The 25,540-nt window shown below is 38.2% G+C and overlaps 1 protein-coding gene across 2 annotated transcripts; it reads right to left on the reverse strand.

Annotated features, from left to right (window-relative positions):
• Positions 1–6,454: 6,454 nt before the first annotated feature.
• On the reverse strand, positions 6,455–19,069 carry LOC109038013 (uncharacterized). Of its 2 annotated transcripts, none has more exons than XM_019052921.2 (3): positions 9,426–19,069; positions 8,572–8,771; positions 6,455–8,110 (listed from the first exon to the last, which is right to left on the reverse strand). In XM_019052921.2, exons 1-3 carry the CDS (start codon positions 9,431–9,433, stop codon positions 7,983–7,985), a joined length of 336 nt encoding a protein of 111 aa, XP_018908466.2. In that variant the 5' UTR covers positions 9,434–19,069; the 3' UTR covers positions 6,455–7,982. The 2 variants fall into 2 exon arrangements, with proteins under 2 accessions (XP_018908466.2, XP_018908465.2); XM_019052920.2 differs by having other exon boundaries at positions 8,572–8,755; positions 9,426–19,065.
• Between the last annotated feature and the right edge of the window lie 6,471 nt (positions 19,070–25,540).

A 25,540-nucleotide genomic window follows, 5' to 3' on the forward strand; every position in this document is an offset into this window, starting at 1 on the left:
TAAAGTAGTATTGTATACCAGGACACTGTTTGGCCACTTTTAGTGAGATTAAGCATGATACATTTTTAAAAAATGAAAAAAAATTAAGCCGCAAGGCTGATCTGGGATAGAGTCAGGCGCCAAAAAGTTCCCTTAATTTTTAAGGGGGGCATTATTTGTAATTCTCATTGGCCAGAAAGGAATGTCCTTCTCATGAGGGTTTCAGAGAATTTCATTTGAATTTATATAACCATGTTTAAGTCGTTAAAAGTGATATCGTAACAGTTAGCGGCAAAAATGTAATTAAGTAATGCTTAAGTTATGCTATAATTGACTTAAGTTAGAAGTTTAGTGTGCTGGGAACCCTGATTATTGGTCTTTGGCACTTAAAAGTCCACAATAGTCAATTAGTTTTGACATTTTCAGAAGTAAACAAACACCGAAGCACAGCAACCTTGCAATGGGTAACTGGGCAGGTGCCACCACTGCCACCTGCCCAGTTACCTTGGGGTGGGTGCCCAGTTACCCCACAAAGGGAAAATTTTCAAGGTAACTGGGCATCAACCCTTTGCAGCCAGTATTTTCATCCAATTACGTTGTAATTACTCACGCATTACACAAATACATCATACATGAAGAAGAATTGTCAAAGTTGAATAAAATACTTGCTGGGAGTGAGATATGAGGCTCTTTTCGGGACCACCTCCGGCGTTGTTTTGAAAAAAAAGCTGTCCAATTTTCGGCACTTCACCATTCACCATAAAATTTTTTTTTGAAGTTATGTTTACATGTTCTAGATGGTTTACGTCATAATGAAGGTATGCCAACAGTGAAAACAATTTTTGCACTAATCTGGTAGAAATACAGAGGGTACTGCCCAGTTACCCCACCGCCCAGTTACCCAACCTCACCTTACGTTTAAAATAACAAAATCAAGACTATATAATGCAATTGCATTTATATCGAGTTAATTTCTTTTCAATAATATAACGGGATTTTTACTACCGGTGATTTGGGTATTTTAGCCCCAAAATACCTTTAAATCGACTTTATCTTCTAGGAGTTCGACAGAATTTTTCCTTTCTTCGCTTAAATTATTCCGTAGCACTTTTCTTCAAGAATCTGATAAGATTTTGCTTGAGGCAGATCAAAAAACTTAAATTCGATTAGCTTCCTACTTTCACGATACACGGTCTCGTCAAGGTGCGTCTTTGACCTCGCAGTGTTGGATCGTGAATTCTCTTGTTGTGCTGTTTGCCTATTTTGAAATCTCTGTAAATGAAAACTAAAGGGGTTGATATTTGCGAGTTAATGACGCGCCTAATCAACACATTGTGTTGGAGTTCACTGCTTGTTTTCTTTACGATAATTTGAACCGGAGATATGATTTTTTGAAAAAAGGTCAAAGAGGTGTGTGAAAAAACGGCCAAAAATGCCTCAAGGCATTTTCGAATTTTGATCACTTGGGGTGATACAGTAGCTTCCCAGACGCCCAAAACCGGTCGCCGTTTTGCTTAGAAGCGCCGGGTTGCGACGTTGCCATTTTTTAAAGTGGAAACCTTTAAAAATTCATATCTCCGCCGCATCTCAACCGATTTCAATGAACTTTTTTTTAAAATGTTCCTCTTAAATAGAGCTTTCTAGTGGTACTAGCCGTTCTGGGCGCGCTTCGCGCGCCCGTCACGCCTAGCCGGGGGCTATGCCCCCTGGACCCCCGGTCACTCGCTACGCGAGTGACATTCGGCTCGCTTCGCGAGCCGATTTTGTAGTAGTTGCAAATTTTTTATCACTATATTTTGAAGATTTCAGAGAAAACATTATGAAATTCTCACTCCACAATTAACTTGTAGAATAATAATGGCAGGGCAAGAAATAGACTATATCTTAAAATGGACGGTTCCCACTTAGTAAAAACAGCCAACACCACGTGAAGGTGAGGAACCATCGTTAGCCACTTTTTTTTTTCTTCTTCTTTTCTTTACTTTTCTGAAAAAAATTTACTGAAATTTTAGTTGCGTCCCCTAAAAGGAAACACGGAGAAAAAAAATTGTGCATGGAACCCGAAGCTGAGATCATATGGATCTCTGAAGTTTTCGGATCACGCATCCGAAAAGTTAAGGTCCATCTGCCGAAGTTCGGGTCAGACAATTGAAGTAGTTCGGTATATACCGAAGGTTTCAGGTCACACATCTGAAGTACTCGGTGCATACCGAAGTGCTTCAGATTTCTGACTCGGATATTTAGGAAAAACACAGTAGAGAACCAAGGAAATCACAGTAGAACAGAGAAAAAAATACAGTCGAATAAATAAAGAAAACTATTATCGAAGAAATTCTAATTATTAGAAATTAATTAGCTGGCGTAATCAATGCGTAGCTGCATAGGAGCATGAGCGAGATTTATCATCGACTGACCGCTGGCCGCTAAGTACCTGGGTGGGCGAGCGACAATACGTAAGCGGTGGCATATGGTTCGATTGACAGAGGAGTGGGGAACGGGCAGACGTAGGGGAAAGGTTCAGGCTGAACCGTTCAGCACAGCGCAGCGTCAGCCACCGGGTGGGGAAGAGAGTCCGGGAGGGGACACTTCCCCTCGAGTGAAATAGAAAAAGGCAGAATCCTTCGAAGTTTATATTAATGATGTGGTTTTCTGGGGTTTACTTGGCTTTAAGTGGCACTTACGCGGTTTTAGCACTTCTTGATAGACACAAAAATGTAGTTTTTATTTTACCACGATCGTGGAATCGACGGAATCTAAACAAAAACCAGTCTAAATGAAAGTTCAGATTCTCACCTTCCTAACGAGCACAAGATCATCCCGGGGAAACGTTTAGTTTCCGAGATATGACCGCTCAAAGTTGGTCACATGCGCTTTTGCGCAATGTGAATGCGCCTTATCACTAAGTCATTCACGAACTGGGGGTCCCTTATGTTCAATTTACGTTGAAATAATTACACAGAGCAGTAAGGTGTACAACACGAGCCGTTTTTTCACCTTCGGCTACCGATAAGTGACGTTGCCATTTTTTGAAGTGATAACTCTTAAAAATGCATAACTCCGCTGCATTTCAACCGATTTCAATGAACTTTTTTTTAAAATGTTCCTCTTAAATAGAGCTCTCTAACGGTATTTAGGTCTCTGGATTTTATTGACTTCAGGGCGGCACTTAGGTCGTTTATATGGTTTTTTGCAGAGATTTTTCATATAAATAATTGAGTTGCTATTTTTTTTTTCTTTTTTTTCGGAAGGGGGTCTGTATTTCCCCCGATTTTTTTTAACATTCACACTAGATCGGAAGATCACCATCGCTTAAAGTATAATGCAAAAATCTTGGTAAATTAACAACACCAACTTCCCTTGTAGAATGAGAGCGTCGCTTTCAATATTTGTACACGTAAGAATGGTGATTTAAAGAATCCCTTTTTTCAAAGTTCTTTCTTTTAAATTTTGCCATTTCAAACCCTCCCACAATCCGCGGAAAAAAAAAATAAAAAAAAAATAAAAAATAAAAAATAGCAACACTATTTTCTATATGAAAAATCTCTGCAAAGAACCATATAAACGACCTAAGTGCCGCCTTGAAGTCAATAAAATCCAAACACCTAAATACAGTTAGAGAGCTCTATTTAAGAGGAACATTTTAAAAAAAAGTTCATTGAAATCGGTTGAAATGCAGCGGAGTTATGCATTTTTAAGAGTTATCACTTCAACAAATGGCAACGTCACTTATCGGCAGCCGAAGGTGAAAAAACGGCTCGTGTTGTACACCTTACTGCTCTGTGTAATTATTTCAACGTAAATTGAACATAAGGGACCCCCAGTTCGTGAATGACTTAGTGATAAGGCGCATTCACATTGCGCAAAAGCGCATGTGACCAACTTTGAGCGGTCATATCTCGGAAACTAAACGTTTCCCCGGGATGATCTTGTGCTCGTTAGGAAGGTGAGAATCTGAACTTTCATTTAGACTGGTTTTTGTTTAGATTCCGTCGATTCCACGATCGTGGTAAAATAAAAACTACATTTTTGTGTCTATCAAGAAGTGCTAAAACCGCGTAAGTGCCACTTAAAGCCAAGTAAACCCCAGAAAACCACATACCACTAGAAAGCTCTATTTAAGAGGAACATTTTAAAAAAAGTTCATTGAAATCGGTTGAGATGCGGCGGAGATATGAATTTTTAAAGGTTTCCACTTTAAAAATGGCAACGTCGCAACCCGGCGCTTCTAAGCAAAACGACGACCGGTTTTGGGCGTCTGGGAAGCTACTGTATCACCCCAAGTGATCAAAATTCGAAAATGCCTTGAGGCATTTTTGGCCGTTTTTTCACACACCTCTTTGACCTTTGACCTATCATAACTCGGTCAAAAATTAAGATATCGATTTGCGGTTTGCGCCAAAATTCTAAGTTTCTTATGCTCTTTCGAATGATGTATCACAAGATAGGGGTTACCATTTGAAAAAGAAGTCGGGGGCCCCCGCGCCCCCCCTGAGGGGGGGGGACAAAAATTTTGACCCCCCTAGAAGATGGACCTCTTTGAAATAGAAACATTCCCAAAGTTTCGTTTTTCTATCTCTAACCGTTCAAAAATTACGAGTGGGGGGGGGGGGGTACGGACTTTTGGGACACCCTGTATTAGGATCTGTTAATCACCAAACTCTGTTTCACTCGGGCAAACTGTGTAGTCATAAGTCGTAATATAAATTACACTTGGATGTAGAGTTATAATTTACCTCAGAGTAAATATAGTAGTATTTGCCAATCACCAGACTCGGTTACACTCGGACAAACTATGTAGTCATAATTTATAGTAGTAACATAAAACTACGCTTTCATGCAAGTGGGGAAAATTATCAATTCTAGTCAGGGAACGTATAAATAGTGTCGAGGAAGTGTGATCGATTATTTCTAAACAAGAACTCGTCAAGTGTAGACGCTCTAACCCTCAAATCGCAAGTGATCCGAGCGATGAACACCTTGGACACGGTTTATGAGGCTCTCTCTTTCAAGATTCCAGGAATACGAGCAGAGCTTTGGAACAAGTTTGCCCGACTGCTTTTTCCTGACAAGTTTTTTCACCATCTTAAACTCAGCTCAATACACTTCCAATCCCGTCGGGTGTTATGGGTTACTTGAGATAACGGAAAGATTTTGCCATCTCCTAGAACGTGTCGCAGACGAGCAGGAAATAATATACTTCCTAAAGCAGGGGTACAAGAAAATAGACGAACGAGACTGGAAGATATGCAGAATTTTGAGTGCGATTCGCAAAGCATTGTACATCAGAGAGAGGAGAGCGGCTCTCGGAAAAAGACGTAATCCCCCTACTTTCCAGAAGTCTGGGATGCTCTAGGACCGTCGAAAACTTCTAAAACTTGCTCCTCAAAAATAAGGGATCCTGGTCTCTTGTGACATGGTCTATTATACTCATTCTGCCAAGCAAAAGTGAATTCTTGAACAACTCAGAGCGCGCCAAAATCATTCAGAACGCTGTCTCTCTGCCCGATGTATGTCCAACGGGTGATACTGGGATGTATCAGCATGGATTATTTTAACTTGTGTAGCTTTCTTTTCTTTAAATGATTTTTCAATTTATTGTACCAAATTGTTGAATAATATAAATTGTTGATTCATCAAACTGAACAATGCAATATCCAATCCCAGTTGCTCATCTCAAAACACAAGGCTCCGATACGCATCTCCAAGCGCACACTACTAAAAATGGATACGCATCTCCAAGCGCACACTACTAAAAATTGAAATTCCCAAATCAGACCCTACTCTCCAGTCTCCGATACTAGACCCATACGGTAAGATATGGTTTATCGTGGATGCCGAAAATTTTACAAGTCCGAAATCTCGAAAACGGAAAGTCGTATCAAAATTCGGTCCATATAGGTAGGTCAACAGCCGAAATTAGGGTGATGACTGTTGCTCCCTTATAATTGCCCATAAGGAACTGTTGAATCCCCGAAAGTAAAAGCTTCCACCTGTCGCCAAGAGGCTAGTGGAGGGTCTCTTGTCTCCCCAAGTAACATTTCGTAACGAAATTATTGAAATAAAAGTGCAACATTGTTGCAATAAAGTTTCAATTTTTTTTCTATCGAGTTGCAATTTTCATACAACATTTTGTCGATTTCAGCCGATTTACGGCGATAATATCGAAAGAAAAATTACGACTTTATTGCAACAATGTTGCAATTTTAAATTTTCAAAATTCTCTGAAAAATCACAAAATTTCGAATTTGTGACGTTGAGAAAATTCGTTAATATTTCCGAATTTTAGCGACATTGCCAAAATTCATGAAAAATTCCAAATTGTTGTGGCGTTGCAAAAATTCGTTTAAAAATTCCGAATTTTCAGTACTTAAATTTTGAAAATTCACCAAAATATGCTAACTGAAAACTTAAACGAATTCTCTGTAAACTACCAAATTTAAAGAAACTCTTAAATGTTCGTATCCTTGCAATAATTCACCATTTTTATTCCTTTTTAATTTTTTTCTGATTTAATTATTTGTTTTAATTTTAAGTTTTAAAGTTAAATTAAGATTAAAGGAATTTTTCTTAGGTCAAGAAAGATAGCCTTTTCAAAAATGTTTAAGGAATAAGGAGAGTACAACTGTGGGATAGAATTACAAAGCAATTTAATAGTTTTAGTCAACCATAAAAAATGTAAAATGACTTAAACAGTCTTAAAAAGTGCACAAGGAAAAAATGACGGTAGAAAAATAATACAGCGAAAATAAATGCTATTTAGCAAGAACAAACTAAATTTTGACTGATTCCTAGAAGTTAGGTACAGTTTAAGAGCTATAAGGTAACCAAAATGGGTAATCAAAATTTAAAAATATTTATTTATAATTATATTAACTATTAGCACTGTTTGAATCACATTAAGTATTGCTAAATTAAAGTAGAAAATAGACAACAAACTTTAATAAAGCTAAAGGCAAACCGTCAAGTATCACATAGAACTTAAGTTTATTTTGAACTTAATGCAGCCATGATATGTAAATCACAAACTAATGGCATTGCATTATGCACTTACTTGCAAACTACTTTGCGCCTTAATTTCAAATATTAACTGCATTCATTGCCAGGATAGCAAGGAGTGTTATTAAATGATAGTTTAAATTGCGTTTGTGAATTCCCAAAAATGGATATTTATTAGAACAACTTGAGTGTAATAATAGGAAGAGCAGAAGTTTGAAAGTGCTCTTTTTTAAGTAAATGATTTTTACAGGACTTATTTAAAACACTTCTATAGCTTTAAAAACACATTATAAGGTCAGTATAGCTTTAAACAGATCTATAAAAATCATCTAAGAAAGAGCACTTTCAAAGTTCTACCTTAGCTACCTGAGTAGTTTTTTACCTAAGAGGAAAACAAAACTAATGGCGAATACCAAAAAAATTTCAAAGAAGTTAGACACATAATGTCGAAAAACCTTTGTTAAATTAATGAGATTAAACTATTTATCTCTTTAGGAACTAATAAATAAGCCTTAGAAATTCTACTAATGATGAGAGCGTGATGTTTACATCATGTGATGAATCACAAAATAGGTAGGTAAATACCTAAGTCAAAAAAGGAAAAAAGCGCATCGCTCTTCAGAAACATTTTATAAATTGAGGACTTGAAAGTATTCCTTCACATTGGCCTTGGTTTTGACAGTAATACCGATCAAATCATAATATAATTGCGTAACTTTGTTATTGGCAAAATCAAAAATAATGAGAATACAAAAATAATCCAAAAAAATTAAAGACAAACTGTCAAAAAATCTCAATCAAATGATTCACATTAATGACATCACACGGCTTTAATGCTTTGATGGGGGCTTCAATGAAACCGGCTTCTTGTTCATTCCAGTAAGAAAGGTAACTTTGTCATTATCAAAATCAAAATTAATAAGATTACAGAAATAATCCAAAAAAATTAAAGACAAACTGTCAAAAAATCTCAATCAAATGATTCAAATTAATGACGTCACGAGATTTTACTGCTTTGATGGGGGCTTTAATAAAACCGGCTTCTTGTTCATCCCAGTAAGGAAAGGCCCAAGTGTTCCATTCACATCAGCCTTTAAATTGGTGTGATGATTTTCCCATAAAAGTCTTACCATCTCTGCAACAAGCGAAAAAATGAATTGAAACAGACCAGATTTTATTGCACCTAGCAAGATCTTAGAAATTCAGGTGAATTAAGAGGGAAGAAAAGAAAACCTAACCTTAGACACACGCACACCCTTACCAGACAAAAAACCTAAAGTTGAAAGAAATTAACGATACACAATCTTTGCAATTTGATGCTGCTTAACAGGTTTTTATTTTCCACTACTCAAATGTTAATTTCTTCAGACAGTGCATGTTTTTCACCTTTCGGAAGAAGCCTTAATAAAACTTTCAACAAAGAAAAATCTTTGTTTACTATTCAGACTATAAAATAAAGCAAGTGAACAAATACTAGTAATACTGCGGGAACAAATAAAAATGAAACTAGTTTCTTTTTCCCTCAAAATTTATAAGGCTCCATTATGATTTAAATATTATTTCTATAGCAGAGGTAAACTGAAAATTGAGACTTACCAATAATGACTGAGTAGGTCTCCAGCTGATCGAACGCCCATTTTGTTTCTGTAAAACCCTTTGCATGCCCTCCATGCAGAGAAAATAAGGCTAGAATCTTTTTTGATAGCATCTCTCTTGCCATACCTCTTGCCGTGGCAGTGAGGTTAGAATCATTTCGGTGCATCGACGCAAAACCCTTCACCTGGAGGAAAATTAAACTGTCGCTCATTAATTGACTGAAAATTTGGTTTCATTAAGGCCCCAAGCAAGTGCTTAGTTATAGAACAGATTTAGTTATATTATAGTTCAGTTTTAGTATAGAACATTTTAGTTCATCTGGGAAGACCGTTCAAGAAAAACAGAAAAAAGGTCATATTTTCATATTTTTTATTTTTATCAGGGGTATTTTGGTGGATAGCTTCGGGTACTACTTTATTCATCCAAACATTTTTCTTTTCAACCTCTTTTACTACCATACAGACTGAGCCTGGAGAAGCGGAACCAGGGTATTGAAAAGCAGATCATGTCCTGAAAGACCGAGTGGGCCAGACTGGCGCTAAAAATTTTTCTCTCCATTTAAACTCCAAAGTGAGGACTTAGCTTTTCTTAATACAGTCAGTAAATACTTTAAGAAATATAGAACTCAATATTAGGAAGGTAATGGCTGAAGTTCTAAGAAAATCCTGGAAAAATGTCATTGTGCTTCTCGTCCGATATTTTGATTTTTACACTTACAATTAAATTTGTCCACCTTTTTATTGTTACTGCAAAAATGGTTTCTGTAATACAAAATAAAAAATAAAATAATTAAATTATTTTTACTACACCAGTTTTTGATAGGTTCAGCTTTTAATGACTGTAAATATACTTACAACTTCATCCTTCATAGTGCCTTCTTTCAATTTCAGTTTATCTTCTAGCTTCTTCAATTTCTCTTCAGTGTCAGTTTCCGCCATCTTGGTTCGCGAACCGGCATCACATCACATTCACCAACACTTCAGGAGAACTTCCAACTTACACAGTTACACCAAAAGAATGAAAGTTCCACAGTTTCTAAATTAGTTTATTTCGCGTGCGTAAAACAGGAACACTTGTATAAATGCTAATTTAAGCACGATGAGAGCAAATACCAGACACGAAGCTACAAACGAAGGCAGGCAGAGCGAGCGAAGCGAACAAATCAACAAAATCCGTTGAAGATGCGCGAGCGGCGAGCCACGCAGACGGACAAATTCTATTGGTCCATTGTAGCGCGACGCGAATGCGGTCTGGCGGCAGCAGCAGCAGTCTGGCGATATGTTGTCGCGAGACTGCGAGAGTCGTGATTATTTTATTGCAATGAAGTTGCGATTTTCCGCGTTCCTAGCATCACGCGAATATGCAACATCCACGCCACTCGATAAGTTGCGATTTTCTTACTACATTAGTACAACATATTGCAACTCATACTACTTGGGTCTGACTGTAACAGTAAATTTCCACCAAAGAAAAAAAGAAAAAAAAATGTTGATTCATCAAACTGAACATTGCAATATCCAATCCCAGTTGCTCATCCCTTAACACAAGGTTCCGATACGCATCTCCACTTCACTAAAAATCGAAATTCCCGAATCAGACCCTACTCTCCAGTCTCCGATACCAGACCCATCCTGGAGGATATGGTCCATCGATGCCAAAAATTTTACAAGTCCGAAATCTAGAAAACAAAAATGTCATATCAAAATTCGGTCCGTACAGTTTTCCGATCCTCGATAATGTAAAAGAATCGCATCGGTCCGCGGCGGATCGGAGGAGGGTAATTTACCGAACATTTTTTAATTTCCCGAATCAGACCCTACTCTCCAGTCTCCGATACCAGATCCATACTAGAGGAGACGGTCTATCGAAGCCGAAAATTTTTACAAGTCCAAAAATCCTAATTTTTTGCACAATCTGACAACATTGTATCGAAAAATTAACTAATTTCTTGCACCATATAGCAACACTGTAAAACTAGATGTTGCAAAATTTCACCCATAAATAAATAGTTAATTTATGTGCACCGTCCGGCATCGCTGTTGCATAATTGCCATTTTGAAGAATACACCATCGCATAACCCGCAGATTGCAGGGGCCACATTACACCATTGTATAACCTGCTTATTGAAGAGGCTACATGCAATACTCTCTTTTTACAGCGTTGCCATATAGTACAATTCCCACCATACAACACTGTGATTTAATTCGTATTCTTCTGCACCATCATGCAACGCTGTTGGATTTTTTACAGTTCTCAAATGGTATTTTCACGCTACTTGTAGGTTGAATTAGCTCCTAATTTTGTATTTTATTTATTTATAAAATATTATTTTATAAACTTGGAGATGTAATCATGTAGTTTGCGTGGCTTTTTTTGTGTTTGTTTGTATCTTTGTAGTCTGTGTGCTCTGATTGCTGTGGATAATTGTAGTAATTAACTTTAGGTGTACATAATTGACTCCGATGTGTTTTCTTTGATAATGGCGCAAGCCGAAAGGCCTCAGGAATGAAATTAAGAATAGAGAATTCGCAACATAATAGTCTGAAATTCAATTATTTTCATTACGTTTAATTTTATTTTTATTTGTATATTTGCTGCTTCTTCAAGCACGTTTAAATACCCATAATTTTGGATCGGCAGGGGTCATGTGCCACATCAATAAAAAGGTGTTGACCTCGTTTCTCTGGAGATTTTTAGATTTTGAAAAACGAATAATTTTATCGCCCGCAGTGTCTAATTGAAACTTGCCCATAAATACCCCAAAATGCCCCGTAACTCCGTGAAATAGGGGCTTAGGTAAAAAGTGCATAGGACAAAAAGTTCTTGTTTCTGGTCAAAGAATTAAAATTTGATGTCAAATCAACCCTTCCAAGTTGAAATATGCGAGAAACGGGGAGCACCGTCTTAAACCCCCCCCCCCCATTGGGGATTTGAGGGGCTGAAAATATTTTCATTGAGTTCTTTGGGGTTGATTTACCCCAGATGATATTCGACTTGAAGCTTAATTTTCGGCTGTTTCCGAAAAAAAGATAGTGGACAGGTGCTCTGGAACACTCGATACTTCAGCCATCAAGAAGAGGTAAAGTTGCGAGGCATTGGAGGAGCATCGAAAGAAAAAAAAACGGAAGGGATGTGTGTTCAACATTTATTTAAAGATTTCACATAGGTATAATCATTACAAACAAACATAATAGAAATATGAACAAAAATTGACTTGAATGTTATAAAATTGAAGTTCCTATTGAGAAATTATATACTACGCACGGTGTCCCAAAAAAAAGTGGACGCTCAAAAAGTTGCGTTTTGTGGACAAAAAAGGTTTCCATTTAGTTGAAAAACAACTTCAGCCAAGTTTCAGAGCTCTAGGTGAAGTTTAAGTGCTGCCGCATCGCATATTCTTGAAATGCACGATTCCGAAGATTGACGGATTTTGTCGATTTGATGACTTTTCTTTAGAGATGAAACAGTTATGCTGGAGCTTGAGATAGTAGCCTCCTATTAGACTACTTTTGATATAAATTAAACATTCGAGCGTGCAAGATGCGCAAGTATTTGTTAAGAATTCGGAAACTTGGCCAAAAACGCCGTATAAACGCAAATGGGATACATTTCAGCGAGTTGATTTATTTTTTAAAGTTTGAAGGAATGTTGCTATCGTCATAATCTTAAGGTAATTGACTTCTATAGGCTACTTTCGATATAAATTGTACACGTACGCGTGCAGGACTCGGAAGTATTTTTCAAAAATTTGGAAAGTTGACCGAAAACGCTGTTTTGGCGCGAAGATACGTTTCGTCGAAAATTGATTATTTTTTTTTTTTAATTTAGGAGAAAACTTGCTGGTGTCGTAGGGACCGAAGGTAGTTCAACTTCTGAAGGTAGTTTTGACAAATAATGACAGTTTTTGTCCAACTTACAGAGATTCGGAAAATCTCTGAACTCGTTTAAATACGTAATTTTGGACTGAAATATCCTTTGGAGTGGTTTTTTTGCGATCTGCAAAGGATGCAGGAAAAGTTGCTGATCTCATTGTTCGACGTAACTTACGTCGCACGTCACGTAAGTAACACGGACAGGATACAATTTTGTATATACTGTAAAGAAGAGAAAACTCAAAAACTATGTGGTTAGAAGTTGACTACCTTCGGTCCCTACGACACCAGCAAGTTTTCTTCTAAATTAAAAAAAAAATCAACTTTCGACGAAACGGATCTTTGCGCCAAAACAGCGTTTTCGGTCAACTTTCCAAATTTTTAAAAAAATACTTCCGCGTCCTGCACGTACTTGCGTGTACAATTTATATCGAAAGTAGCCTATTAGAAGTCAATTACCTTAAGATTGTATGTCGATAGCAATAATCCTTGAAACTTTAAAAAATAAATCAACTCGCTGAAATGTATCCCATTTGCGTTTATACGGCGTTTTTGGCCAAGTTTCCGAATTCTTAACAAATACTTGCGCATCTTGCACGCTCGAATGTTTAATTTATATCAAAAGTAGTCTAATAGGAGGCTACTATCTCAAGCTCCAGCATAACTGTTTCATCTCTAAAGAAAAGTCATCAAATCGACAAAATCCGTCAATCTTCGGAATCGTGCATTTCAAGAATATGCGATGCGGCAGCACTTAAACTTCACCTAGAGCTCTGAAACTTGGCTGAAGTTGTTTTTCAACTAAATGGAAACCTTTTTTGTCCAGAAAACGCAACTTTTTGAGCGTTTTTTTTTTTTAGGACACACTATTAAATACCTTATGTTTTAGAGAGAAGAAGAAATTCGAAAATAATGGAAAATGCTGTGCCTAATATCAGTTTTCCAAGCGATCATTCTTATAAGATCTGGAATTTTCTCTTAAAAATTGCCTCCACTTTGTATACGTAGCAGAACTGTTAATTCTAAACTGCAGCCCCATCCATTCGCACTATCTGCAGGAAAAAGGGAGAGGGTGGGGGGTGGAATAGTCTCTCTCGTGATACTCTTTCACATTTTATTTTAATTAATTTTGTTTTCTCTGAAAATGATTTAAGTATGTGTTCACACGGTATAAGGAATGTTTCTTGCACTGCTTTAGGTAGCGTTCTGAGGTTTGGTGTTTTGCAGAGAACTGTAAGTATTGCCATTTTTTAGAATTTCAAAAAAAGATGTGTTAAACGGAGAAATCGAAGAGAAACTTTCAAAACGATGTATATGGCTTATTAGATGTATTTCTTGTACTTTTGCGTTTGTAAACATAATAATTGTTGATTGAATACTTCTATTACGCTGGAAAATGAGAGCAATGGAGCTAAAATTAGACTTTTCTCAGAAAATTCTTATTTTTGACCCTTGAAGAAATCTAACTCCTTGTGCATTTAATCACATACATCGATGTCTACTATATATTTCTAGACCAAAAATTCGAGTCATTTTCAGTGATATAATTCATTTTACCTTTTGAACTTGTCTAAAAGCGATAGGTCTCAAAAATACCAAAAAATTGAAATTTTTCCATATTTTTTTATACATTCATGTAAAACAAAATGGGTTCGTTGTACGCAAGATATATGGCCAAGTGAATAGGCTTTCTAGGTGTAAATTTGCTAGAAAATCACGTTTGTCACATGAAAAGGGTCTGGAACATACCATTTAGCGCAATTGTCGAAGCACGTAATGCTCATTTTCAAATTGACATAGTGTTTTCCTTAGAAGAAACATACATTATCTCATTCAGTTGTAAGATTATCTTTCACTAAAGTATCCTAGAGCTTTATGTGAGCCCTAGTCGTACATCTTGTAATATAATTCGTAAAAACAAAATTATAACCAGTAATTTTTAAGATAACGAAAGATGTATGTAACAGAACTTGTAAATAATTAGAGTTGAAGAACTTAACGTAAAAAAATGTGATCGAAGACGTAAAAAAAAAATGAATGATTCAACTGAAATCTCTATACGTAAAGATTTTGCGATTTCTTATGTAAAAAAAAAAAGGTCTCGGAAAGTAATTCAAAGAAGACAGATTTTGTACGTAATGAAACTACAATTTTTGACGTGAAAAGCTGTCGTCTCTAAAAAAAATTTCCGACTTTTTTTTTCACGTAAAAAGTAATGATGTTTCTTTTTACTTCTTCGAGAATCTATTTTTTGTATAATATATATTGGTCACAGAAACAAAAACATTGGGAGGGAATATTTGTACTGGATATGCGCAAAATTGACCAGATAAGAAATACCCTTGTAGTATTTATTATAAGAAAATTACTCAAAATATTAGAATGTCCTCAAAACATATGCTTTAAAACAATTATAGCCCTAAAAGTGGACATGAAAAACACGTTGTTCATTTGAACAACGAAACCCGTTCTTAAAAATCCGAGAATTTAAAAATGCATCTTTAAATTTATGTTTTTAAACATTGGGATAGTAATTGATGCAAGTTATAATAAAATTTAAGCGAGGAAAAAGAAAAAAATGGGACGAAACATATTCATGAACAACAAAGGTAATTTTGAAAGTATACGGTTTTTATAATATCCTTGATAAGTATTACTTTTTGTCCTAATATAGCTCTTTCAGGTTCATAAAATATTCACATTCAGCCATTCCCTCTCACGTACCTTCAACAATGAAAATAATGGAACCTAATATTATCACTTACATCACGCAAATTCGCCCCTCTCAATCAAAGGATCCGTTGGCTCAGTAGGTAGCACGTTCGATTTGTGGTAGGCAGGTCCCGGGTTCAAATCCTTATAGGTACTAATTATACAGGGTGATCCAAAAGTCCCTTCCACCCCCTCTAACTTTTTACCTAATTGAGGTAAAGATTTGAAACTTGGGGGATGTTCCTAGGTCAAAGGGAGCTACTTTTTGGCCCCCCTAAAATTTTCAGGGGGGCCCCCCTTAGGGGGGCAACGGACCCCAACTTTTAATTTTCAAATGAGAAGACCCCCTTTGTGATAGCTCGTTCAAAAGAGCATAAAAAAAGAAAACTTTTCGCGCAAACCCGAAGTCAATATCTCAAACCGTTCCAAAATGGCGGCCGGTTAAAGTTCAAAATGGCCGAAAATTCACACCGGTTATTTGTCGATGGATTTGCGCAAAAATCGGTATGTAGGGGTATTTTGACACGAGAAAAACGAATTTAACGTTAGATTTTCAAAAAACCGAAATTTCCAAAATGGCCGCCGGTTAAAGTTCAAAATGGCCGAAAATTGTCACCTCGGTTTGTTGAGTAGTTGGCCTTAGACTTGGAATTTGAGAGTATTTTGGCATTAGATAAACACATTTGAACTTAGATTTCCAAAATAATCAATTTTTGGCCATTTTGAACTTTAACCGGCGGCCATTTTGGAGATTTCGGTTTTTTGAAAATCTAACGTTAACTTCGTTTTTCTCGTGTCAAAATACCCCTACATACCGATTTTTGCGCAAATCCATCGACAAATAACCGGTGTGAATTTTCGGCCATTTTGAACTTTAACCGGCCGCCATTTTGGAACGGTTTGAGATATTGACTTCGGGTTTGCGCGAAAAGTTTTCTTTTTTTATGCTCTTTCGAACGAGCTATCACAAAGGGGGTCTTCTCATTTGAAAATTAAAAGTTGGGGTCCGTTGCCCCCCTAAGGGGGGCCCCCCTGAAAATTTTAGGGGGGCCAAAAAGTAGCTCCCTTTGACCTAGGAACATCCCCCAAGTTTCAAATCTTTACCTCAATTAGGTAAAAAGTTAGAGGGGGTGGAAGGGACTTTTGGATCACCCTGTATTTAAGACTGGCTGCTCCGGGCGCCCTACGGGCGCCCTTTACAGCTAGCATCGGTGGTGCAGTAGCTTAATTGGAATCGGAGCAATTCGTTGAATCTATTTCATAATGATGAATAAAATGTCTGTAACAATACGTGTTGTTAGCAATACGCAATACTGCACTTAATAAGTCAGGGTCAGTCAAGCCGCAGAGAATAAGATGCCAGGATATCAAGAAGCTGTGGAGCGGAGCAGCCGAGGGATTGCGAAGGAATGTGGGTGGCGAGTGACGAACGACGATGCGACCCAAACCTCCTTCTTTGAGGTTGGTGGGAGGAGAGCTATACGAGAGAAAACGGAGATTGTCGAAAGAATGTGGCGGGAGGGGTGGCTGAGACCGTAGAGGGGGGTACCTACCTAGGAACGGGCAAGCAGGTAGCAGCCGGACGACCGCTCGAAACAGCTGAACTTCACTCGTCGATAAAAGTAAGAAAATTTTAGAAAATCGAAAAAACAATTACAGCCTGCAAATCTACGGATCGGAAGCTTTCATTTAAAAGAAACCCATGCAAATCGGTCCTGTGGTTCTCTCAAAGTTAATGTCCCAAAATTCGGATTTTAGTCTGAATTAATGGGAGAAAATTCGAGCCCAGCTAAACTTCACTCGTCGATAAAAGTAAAAAAATTTGAGAAAATCGAAAAAATGATCACAGCCTGCAAATTTACAGATCAGAGGCTTTCAGATAATTAAAAATCATGCAAATCGGTCCGGTGGCTCTCTCAAAGTTAACCTCGAAAGATTCGGACCTCCGTTTTAATACATTGGAGAAAATTTGAGAAAATTATAGGAGAAAATCTGAGAAAATCGAAAAACAAATTACAGCCTGCAGATCTACAGCTCAGGGGCTTTCATTTTAAAAAAGATCAGGCAAATTGGTCCGGTGGTTCTCTCAAAATTAACGCCCAAAGATTCGGAACTTTGCATTTTAATATAAATGACTAGCCGTGATTATCTCGGTATGCGAGCTCTCACGCCTATCCGGGGAGTGCCCCTAGACCGCCGGTTTTTCGCTTCACGATGTACTTGGGACTCGCTCCGCGAGCCGCCCCTTATTTTTTGACTTTAAAAATAATAATAATAATGAGAAGACAACATCTTCGCCACTTTGGCCACGGCCACTATCTTGGATTTTGAAATTTTGAAAATGTGACCAAAAATTCGAGTTTCTCGTCGAAAAGTACCCTCTGACACTAACTTTCTCAAAAATCCGTCGAAAAATACCCTAACATCTGAAAGGACCCCGCGCACCTCTTATGGGAAGCTGCACCATGAAGAATTTGCCTTCTGACTTATGTCTTTCGATTCTCCTCAAGATGCTGATCGAAAGTTATAATTGCGCCAACTTTCTACGAAGCTCCGTTTTCGCAAAAAACCTATGAGAAGATTCAATTATTCGGTAAATAAAAGCCAGAAAGATTCCTCATTTCAGTGCTCGATTGACAAACGGCTGTGTGTCAACAAGGAAATCATGGGGACTCCCGCACCGAGCGGCAGTCTTATCTCGGATTCCGCAAGCCGTTTTGTTCGACCACCATCCAAATCAGATTCTTGAGGAGCATAAGAACAGGAAAGTCTGAACGTCTACCGGGCGAGTGCGAGAGAGAGATAGCCCCTGAGTCGGCAGGTACAGATTAGAAGACGGACACGCGCTACGCTTTTTCCTTATTCACATCGAGCCTGTTCTCAAATGCTTTGTTCTTTTTTATTCATAGTCGCCGAATAATTGAATCTTCTCATAGGTTTTTTGCGAAAACGGTGCATCGTAGAAAGTTGGCGCAATTAAAACTTTTGATAAGCATCTTGAGGAGAATCGAATGACATAAGTCAGAAGGCAATTCTCCATGGTGCAGATTCCCATAAGAGGTGTGCGGGGTCCTTTCGTCTGTAATGCTGCATGACGTCACGCGACAGGATTGAACCTGTTCGGCGCGGTGCGCGTGAACGACCTCGTATCTCCCTGCTAAAAAATTCTCATGAGAATGACAGGTGATCACATGCACTCTCATGAGAAATGGACATGTGACTCGTGTGCTCTCATGAGAATGACACGACATCACATGTGCTCCCCTGAGAAATGGACATGTGACCCGTGTGCTCTCATGGGAGCTAACATGTGACCCGTGTACTCCCCTGGTAGCCGATATGTGACCCGTGAGCTCCCATGGGAGCGGACACGTGACCCATGTGAGTGTACATGTGATCCATAAGTGGTCTCGTGGGACCTCTCACAGTGTCTCGCGGATCATCATAGAACTTCAGGGGAAATACCGTGGGCCCATATGTGACGCGCGCCCTGCTAAAAATTTCCATGGTATTCCGTACTGTTTCTCACGGAATTCCATGGCGAAGACACGGAACTCCATGGAGAAGGCACAGAACTTCACGGAGACTCCATGGAAGAGACACGGAACTCCATGGTGACTCCTTGGGTTTCCGTGGTGTCTACATGGGATTCCATGGTGGCAGCAGGAGATTACGTGGTGGCTACATGGAATTTCAAGGGAGGGTCATGGAATAGCAAAAGACATATGCATTGGAACGCCGTGAAACATTTGAGACCATCACAAGAATAAACATGATAACCTGTAAGCCTTTGATCATTGACCATCAGCAACTATTTGCTGTTTCGTCATGCACACCGCAAAAAATAATATGCTGTTTTAGCATTTAGGATGTCAAAAATGTGTCTGGTGATCCCAAGATGCTGCCTTCACTGCCCCCGCAGTTAATTTTACATCCTGTGAATGCAAATTCAACTGCGGGGGCAGTAAAGGCAGCATCTCGGGATCACCGGACACATTTTCGACATCCTAGATGCTAAAACAGCATATTATTTTTTTCGGTTTATTATAGAATTAAGTTGAATTACTCACAAAGTTGAAGTTCACAAATGAGGGCCACTAAAATGTTTCATGCCATCAGTTATCACAGAATAAGTCTTGATAGGTACACTGAAATTTCTACAACCATGGCATTCCCAAGACAATGCCGACTACGGCTCAATAATTTAACAATTGTACCAGCAGGTACCAATTAGGATATTATGTACAGCGGAAAGCACAAAGAAAGACAAGACTTTTAATTTTTTGGAATTTTCACTGAGGGAAGGGGACATAACTACCAATGAAGGAAGTGTGCCACAAACTGATTAGGCAAAGTCTAGCGCCTGAAAGCGAGTTATATCCAATCGCCTTTACTGAAGCTCAGTCATCACATACTTCCAAATCTCCTGTGTGAAACCAACATTGAATTGTAGAAAGAACCGAATAGCTGGAATGGCAAAACCGATGAAAATTGAGTTGTATCTATCAGATTTTTTATCATTCTGTTTCTACGCATGGCCAAAATGAAAATTTGAAGATTGATTACCAAGAGTCCATCGCGATACACTGCTGGCTTACTTGTAGTATAATCAAAATCCACCAACTTCGAGGTAACATTACTTTCGTAACGAAGAAGACTCGAATTCGAGCTGAAACTATTTAAATCAAATAAAAAATTGGCCTCCGACCAATTTATGCGCGGCGCAACCGCCGCGTACCGGCGCCCAGCGCTGGCAAAAGGGGGGGGGGCTTCGCCCCTATCATGGTTCGAGAATCGCACAACACTTTCTCGCTTTTGCCGGCGCTCCGCGCCGGCATAGAAACTTTTACTGGAATATTTAGAAAAATACTGCCAATTTTACAAAATCATAAAGTTTGATTGGAATTTTGATCGCAGGATAATAGTTATGAAATTTTTATTCAAACCACTGAACTTTATTGTAAATGTCTTCGCGATATGTGATGAATTCATATATTCGGACTCGACTTGTTGATTTTATGAGGCATCTTCAATTAAATATTTTTTTTTTTTTTTTTTTTTTTTTTTTTTTTATTTATTAAACATATCAACTTCTGTACAGAAATAAGATATTTAGATGTAACTTAAAAATAAATAACGGTTATCGACTGAAAATATATACAATTATACAGACTTTTTCCTAACTTGGATGCCCTGGGACGAGCATCGCAGAGCCCATAGAGAACAGTATAGTTCCCGGTATCTGCGGTGTCCGACCCCGAACAACCGGAACAGCATTATACTAACCACACAGTGATGAGTATAAACCTAACATTTAACAGTGAAATTTTGATACCATATACTTTGTACAGGAAAAAGAAGAAAAAAAAAAAATTAAGGCATACTAAGAATAATACCAAACATATCACTATAGTTTAAAGCCACCCTCAATCAAGGGATTTTACGATGATATATGGGGGTTAATCGGGTACTACGGTTGCCAGCTCAAAGGGTTTGCGCCTTCTGAGCCTCCGTAGTTCCTCACTGTTATCTAGTAATCTGATGGCTTCCTCATTAGGATGGGCCAAAAGTCGTTCTTCGTATCTGGTGGCTGTTCGCCGAATTATTGCTCCGACGCTCTCAATGCCGAGGTCCCGATGGATGTCAGAGTTCCTAACATACCACCGCGCCCCCACCATCCGTCGCAGAACAGAATTCTGGGCCCTTTCAATTAAATATGTAATTGATTAACAAAGTCTCCTGTCAAAGACGGCGATCCGTAAAAATCTTAGCTTTCCTACGATTCATTAGGATCCATTAGATTCATTGACATCATACTTCAGATACGATTTTATATTATAATCTCTCCTTAAGCACGGTCCAAAGCCATCAAATATCTACTTTAATGGGTAGAATGACTATTCGATGTTTAAATAGTCTTAAAACTAAACGGTTTTCGCTTAGCATCTCCCAAATTTTAAATTTGGCGGGCGAATCTACCTGCTGGAAAGTTCACCACACGCCCGCCAAGAGCGCCATCTCCTTACCGCGTATCCCCGTAATTCAAAGCGAAAACAATAGAGAGCGCCATCTCCTTGCTGCTGTTGACAAACGGCAACAAACCTCGGGTTATAACAATTGTAAACTCCTTTATTAACAAGCATTAAATCAGTCATATTTGTGCTGTGTTATTATATTATATTTGTGCTTTGTACCTCGTAAAAAGGAACCGCGAAAGATGGAATCTGCCGGGATTCTAAATTCATTAACAACAAACATATTAGTTTTTAATAAAGATCTAAGTGTCAGTTCTTGCGTTCGCTTGATGATTCATAGTACCTATGTAATGTAAGTACCTGATTAGTTGTCTAATTTTGCTTGGTGTATACCTACGGAGTAATTTTGGAAATAGTATATGATGCATTATATAATGCATTTGAATTCCTGGGTTTCACCTGACTCAAAGCGTTTGCTGCTATTATCTAGAAGCGTTCCGACTCATTTATCAGAGAATTGAGCGTTTCCTATCGGCCCCTCTGCAATTATGAGATTAGTCCAAGAATCCTTTAGGAACTTAAATCAATGACTCAGATGGTGCTTTTGAGCCAACTTTCAAAGAATTAAAGGCATTCTTTTCAAAATGTAAAGTCCATGAGCTCTCCGTGTGACCGAAGTGCTCTCCTCGCTATATGACGCGTAACCCTTCAATTTTTAGTTTAGTCCAAAGACCTCATAGGAATTTACATTGTTGAACCAGGTGGTGCTCTTATGCCAACTTTCGAAGAAGTGAAAGGCATTTTTTTTTAAATTTACAGTCTTTGAAAATGAGTTGTTTGTGTGATGTCGCGGAGCAAAGTGCCCTACTTTTGGGCCTCGTAATCCCTTGAATTTTGAGTTTAGTCCAAAGATCTTTTAGGAACTTAAATTAATGACTCAGATGGTGCTTTTGAGCCAACTTTTAAAGAATTAAAGGCATTTTTTTCAAAATCTGCAGTCCATGAGCTCTCCGTGTGACCGAAGTGCTCTCCTCGCTATTGACGCGTAACCCTTCAATTTTTAGTTTAGTCCAAAGACCTCATAGGAACTTACATTATCGAACCAGGTGGTGCTCTTATGCCAACTTTCGAAGAATTAAAGGCATTTTTTTTAAAATTTACAGTCTTTGAAAATGAGCTGTTTGTGTGATGTCTCGGAGCAAAGTGCCCTACATTTGGGCCTCGTAATCCCTTGAATTTTGAGTTTAGTCCAAAGATCTTTTAGGAACTTAAATTAATGACCCAGGTGATGTGCTTGATGCCAACTTTTAAAGAATTAAAGGCATTTTATAAAATTTACAGTCCCTCAAAATGAGCTTTCCGTGTGATTTTGCTGAAAATGGACCTTTAACCCAATTTGACCCTAGCCCCCCCAAATTTTAACATACCCCAAAATCGTTTGACGTGCATAAGGAGACCATAAATATGGTGTTCTGTGAGAATTTTGAATGAAATCGAACAGATAGATTCTGAGATATCGCTGTAGACAGATTCGGGGGACGTCGCGGACGGACGGACACACATTTTTTCAAGTATGGTTATTTTGACTCCTGGGGCCTTAAAACGTCTAGAAATGATGAAATTTCAACTTTTTTTTTTTCTTGGAGGATGACAATACTTCCTCTCTACCCTAGGGGAGCGAGAAAGTAAAAAGTAAAACTCCCTGGTAAAACTGATCGCCAAAAAAAAAGGCGACATCGCCCAAAAAATTGGGACATCGCCTAAAAGGTAGGCGACATCACCTAGAAGGTAGGCGACATCACTTAGAAGGTAGGTAACATGGCCTAGAGGGTAGGTGACGTCGCCTAGAAGGTAGGTGACGTCGCACTATGGTCCAATAGCCCGATGTAAGCGGCATTAAATCAGATATGTATGTTTAAACCTCACGGAAAAAAAAGATTTCCTGAATTTAAGTAAACGCGTCTACTTGGATTTTTTACTTATTTCAAAGCGGGTTTGACTTGGAAGAAACCAACGGTTTTCTTCATGTAAGACAACATGATTCGCTTGAGACAAGCGAATCGTGTTTTCTTAAATAAAATAAACGTTGTTTTAAAATAAGCCAACTTTTGCTTGAATGAAGAAACCAGTTTCTTTAAAATTAGTAAACGGGGTGAACGCCTTCTGAGTCCGGCCGTTGCCTCTTTTTAAGTCAACAGCATGCTTGGTAGAAGAAAATACGTTGTGTCGAAAGAAGAAACCGGTTTCCTCAAAATTAGTAAACGGGGCTAACTCCTTTCGTGGCGACCGGATGCAATTAGCAATACGCCCGTTGATTTTTTACAATTCTACAGTTTGCTTGGTACAGTGAAACACGTTGCGTTTAAAGAAGAAACCGGTTTCCTCAAAATTAGTAAACGGGGCGAACGCCCTCAGCGGGGGAGGATGCAATAAGCCAGACGCTGTTGCCTTCTTTTAACCCAACAGCTTGCTTGATAGAAGAAAACACGTTGTGTCGAAAGAAGAAAACGGTTTCCTCAGAATTAGTAAACGGGGCGAACGCCCTCAGCGGGGGAGGATGCAATAAGCCAGACGCTGTTGCCTTCTTTTAACCCAACAGCTTGCTTGGTAGAAGAAAACACGTTGTGTCGAAAGAAGAAAACGGTTTCCTTAGAATTAGTAAACGGGGCGAACGCCCTCAGCGGGGGAAGATGCAATAAGCCGGACGCTGTTGCCTTTTAATAACCCAACAGCTTGTTTGATGAAAGAAAACACGGTACGTCAGAAGAAGAAACCAGTTTCCTTAAAATTAGTAAACCGGATGGTGACGCCTCCTATGAGAATGATGCATGCAATTGCTGCCAGATGCCGTTAGCATCTGCTTAAACCAACACCATTTATGACGGAATAAAAGGAGACGGAAGTTAAAAAATCAAGATGCCCATTATATTTGTCTACAAAATAATTGTTCTTTAGGGAGAAATTCATTTAATGTGTCCTTTGAGAAATCACTCATATGCTCGGCGTCGACAAAAAATTAAATAAATAAAGAGGTAAAGAAGGAGAGCGAAGAGGAAATATTTGCGTTGTTTTAAATAGATCGGCACTATGCATTTGAAGTTTTAATTTTTATTTTTAAATGAAGGGGGCCTCATAAAGAGGACTTAAATACTTAAGTAGATTGAAGCCGGGAGTTTTTTGCATTGCCTCAGTTCAGTTTCATCGGACAATGTATTTCCTCACACTAAAAAATCGCAATTTTTTTTACTTATTTTCTTCCTTACTTTTCCTGTCCTGATGAATGAAAGATCCCTCGCAGATAGAATTAAAAAGGGTCAAATAAAATGCATGCTTATGCTAAGGGCCGAGGAAGAAATTAAAAAATGTGGAGAGAATCATACTTTTCAGCATGTCACCCACCAAGTTGACAGATGAAGATAATCGAATAACTCTGCTGCTACGTAGTGTTTACACTGTTCAATATCGATTTTCCGGGTCCCTTTGATTTATGAACGCAACGATGGAGTGGATCGAAAACAAAATACAGTTTTTTTCTGTATTTTCGAAAGGAATTTGCGAGTGCAAAATTGTTGATATTTAAAACTTTGATTCATTTGTGTCCGGGGAAATTTTAGGTCGAAGGGCCTGTCGGGACCGATCTTTCCGCCCCCCCTCCCTCCACAGTCTTGTATGGATACTCATAAGAGCTCAACATTTTTTACCGTAATTGAAGCATTTGACCCTTTTTACCTTGTTTCCCTGCAAAATAGGGTGGATCCAGCACTTCTTTACCACCTTCCTATCAACTTTAGAGAGTGTAACGAAAATGAAGTGCACCTATACAATAAAATATTAGAACGTCCAGCGGGCGTAGATAGATGAGCGTGTCTCCGACTGGAGTAAGAATGATAAGAGAGAAGTCGAAGAGGACGTTGAATCTTTTTTTACTGAATCGAAATTCGTGACTGTCCACGAGCGCGAAAGATGCCTTAATTCTCAGAAAAGTCTCAAAGCATTTATTTGTTCACATCTTAATTTTTAAAGATAAGGGAATAGAACCATTAAATGTTTCTTTTATAATGCTCACATTCTTTCCTTTTCTCGCCCGCTGTAATTAATTAGACCTATTGAATAGCATACTATTAATCTTGCTAATTGAAAAGTAAAAAAAAGTTTGTCTAGAATAAATGTCGTGGTCAGATAGTCTTGAATATAATAATCGATTGAATAGAACTAGTAAATATAGAAAAAATGTATCAATCTCAGGTCATCATAAATATAAACTATCATTGTGTTTACGCAAACATTTTCCGAAGAGTTTCATTCTTTGATTTCAACTGAATTTTTATTAAAGTCAGCGCATTCCTTCAAGACAATAAATGAAGACAAGCAGAAATTTAAAAAGGCGCATTGCTTTAAATTCTTTTCGT

The sequence above is a fragment of the Bemisia tabaci genome, chromosome 2 (assembly GCF_918797505.1).
Source record: "Bemisia tabaci chromosome 2, PGI_BMITA_v3".
In the NCBI taxonomy this organism is placed as follows: domain Eukaryota; kingdom Metazoa; phylum Arthropoda; class Insecta; order Hemiptera; family Aleyrodidae; genus Bemisia; species Bemisia tabaci.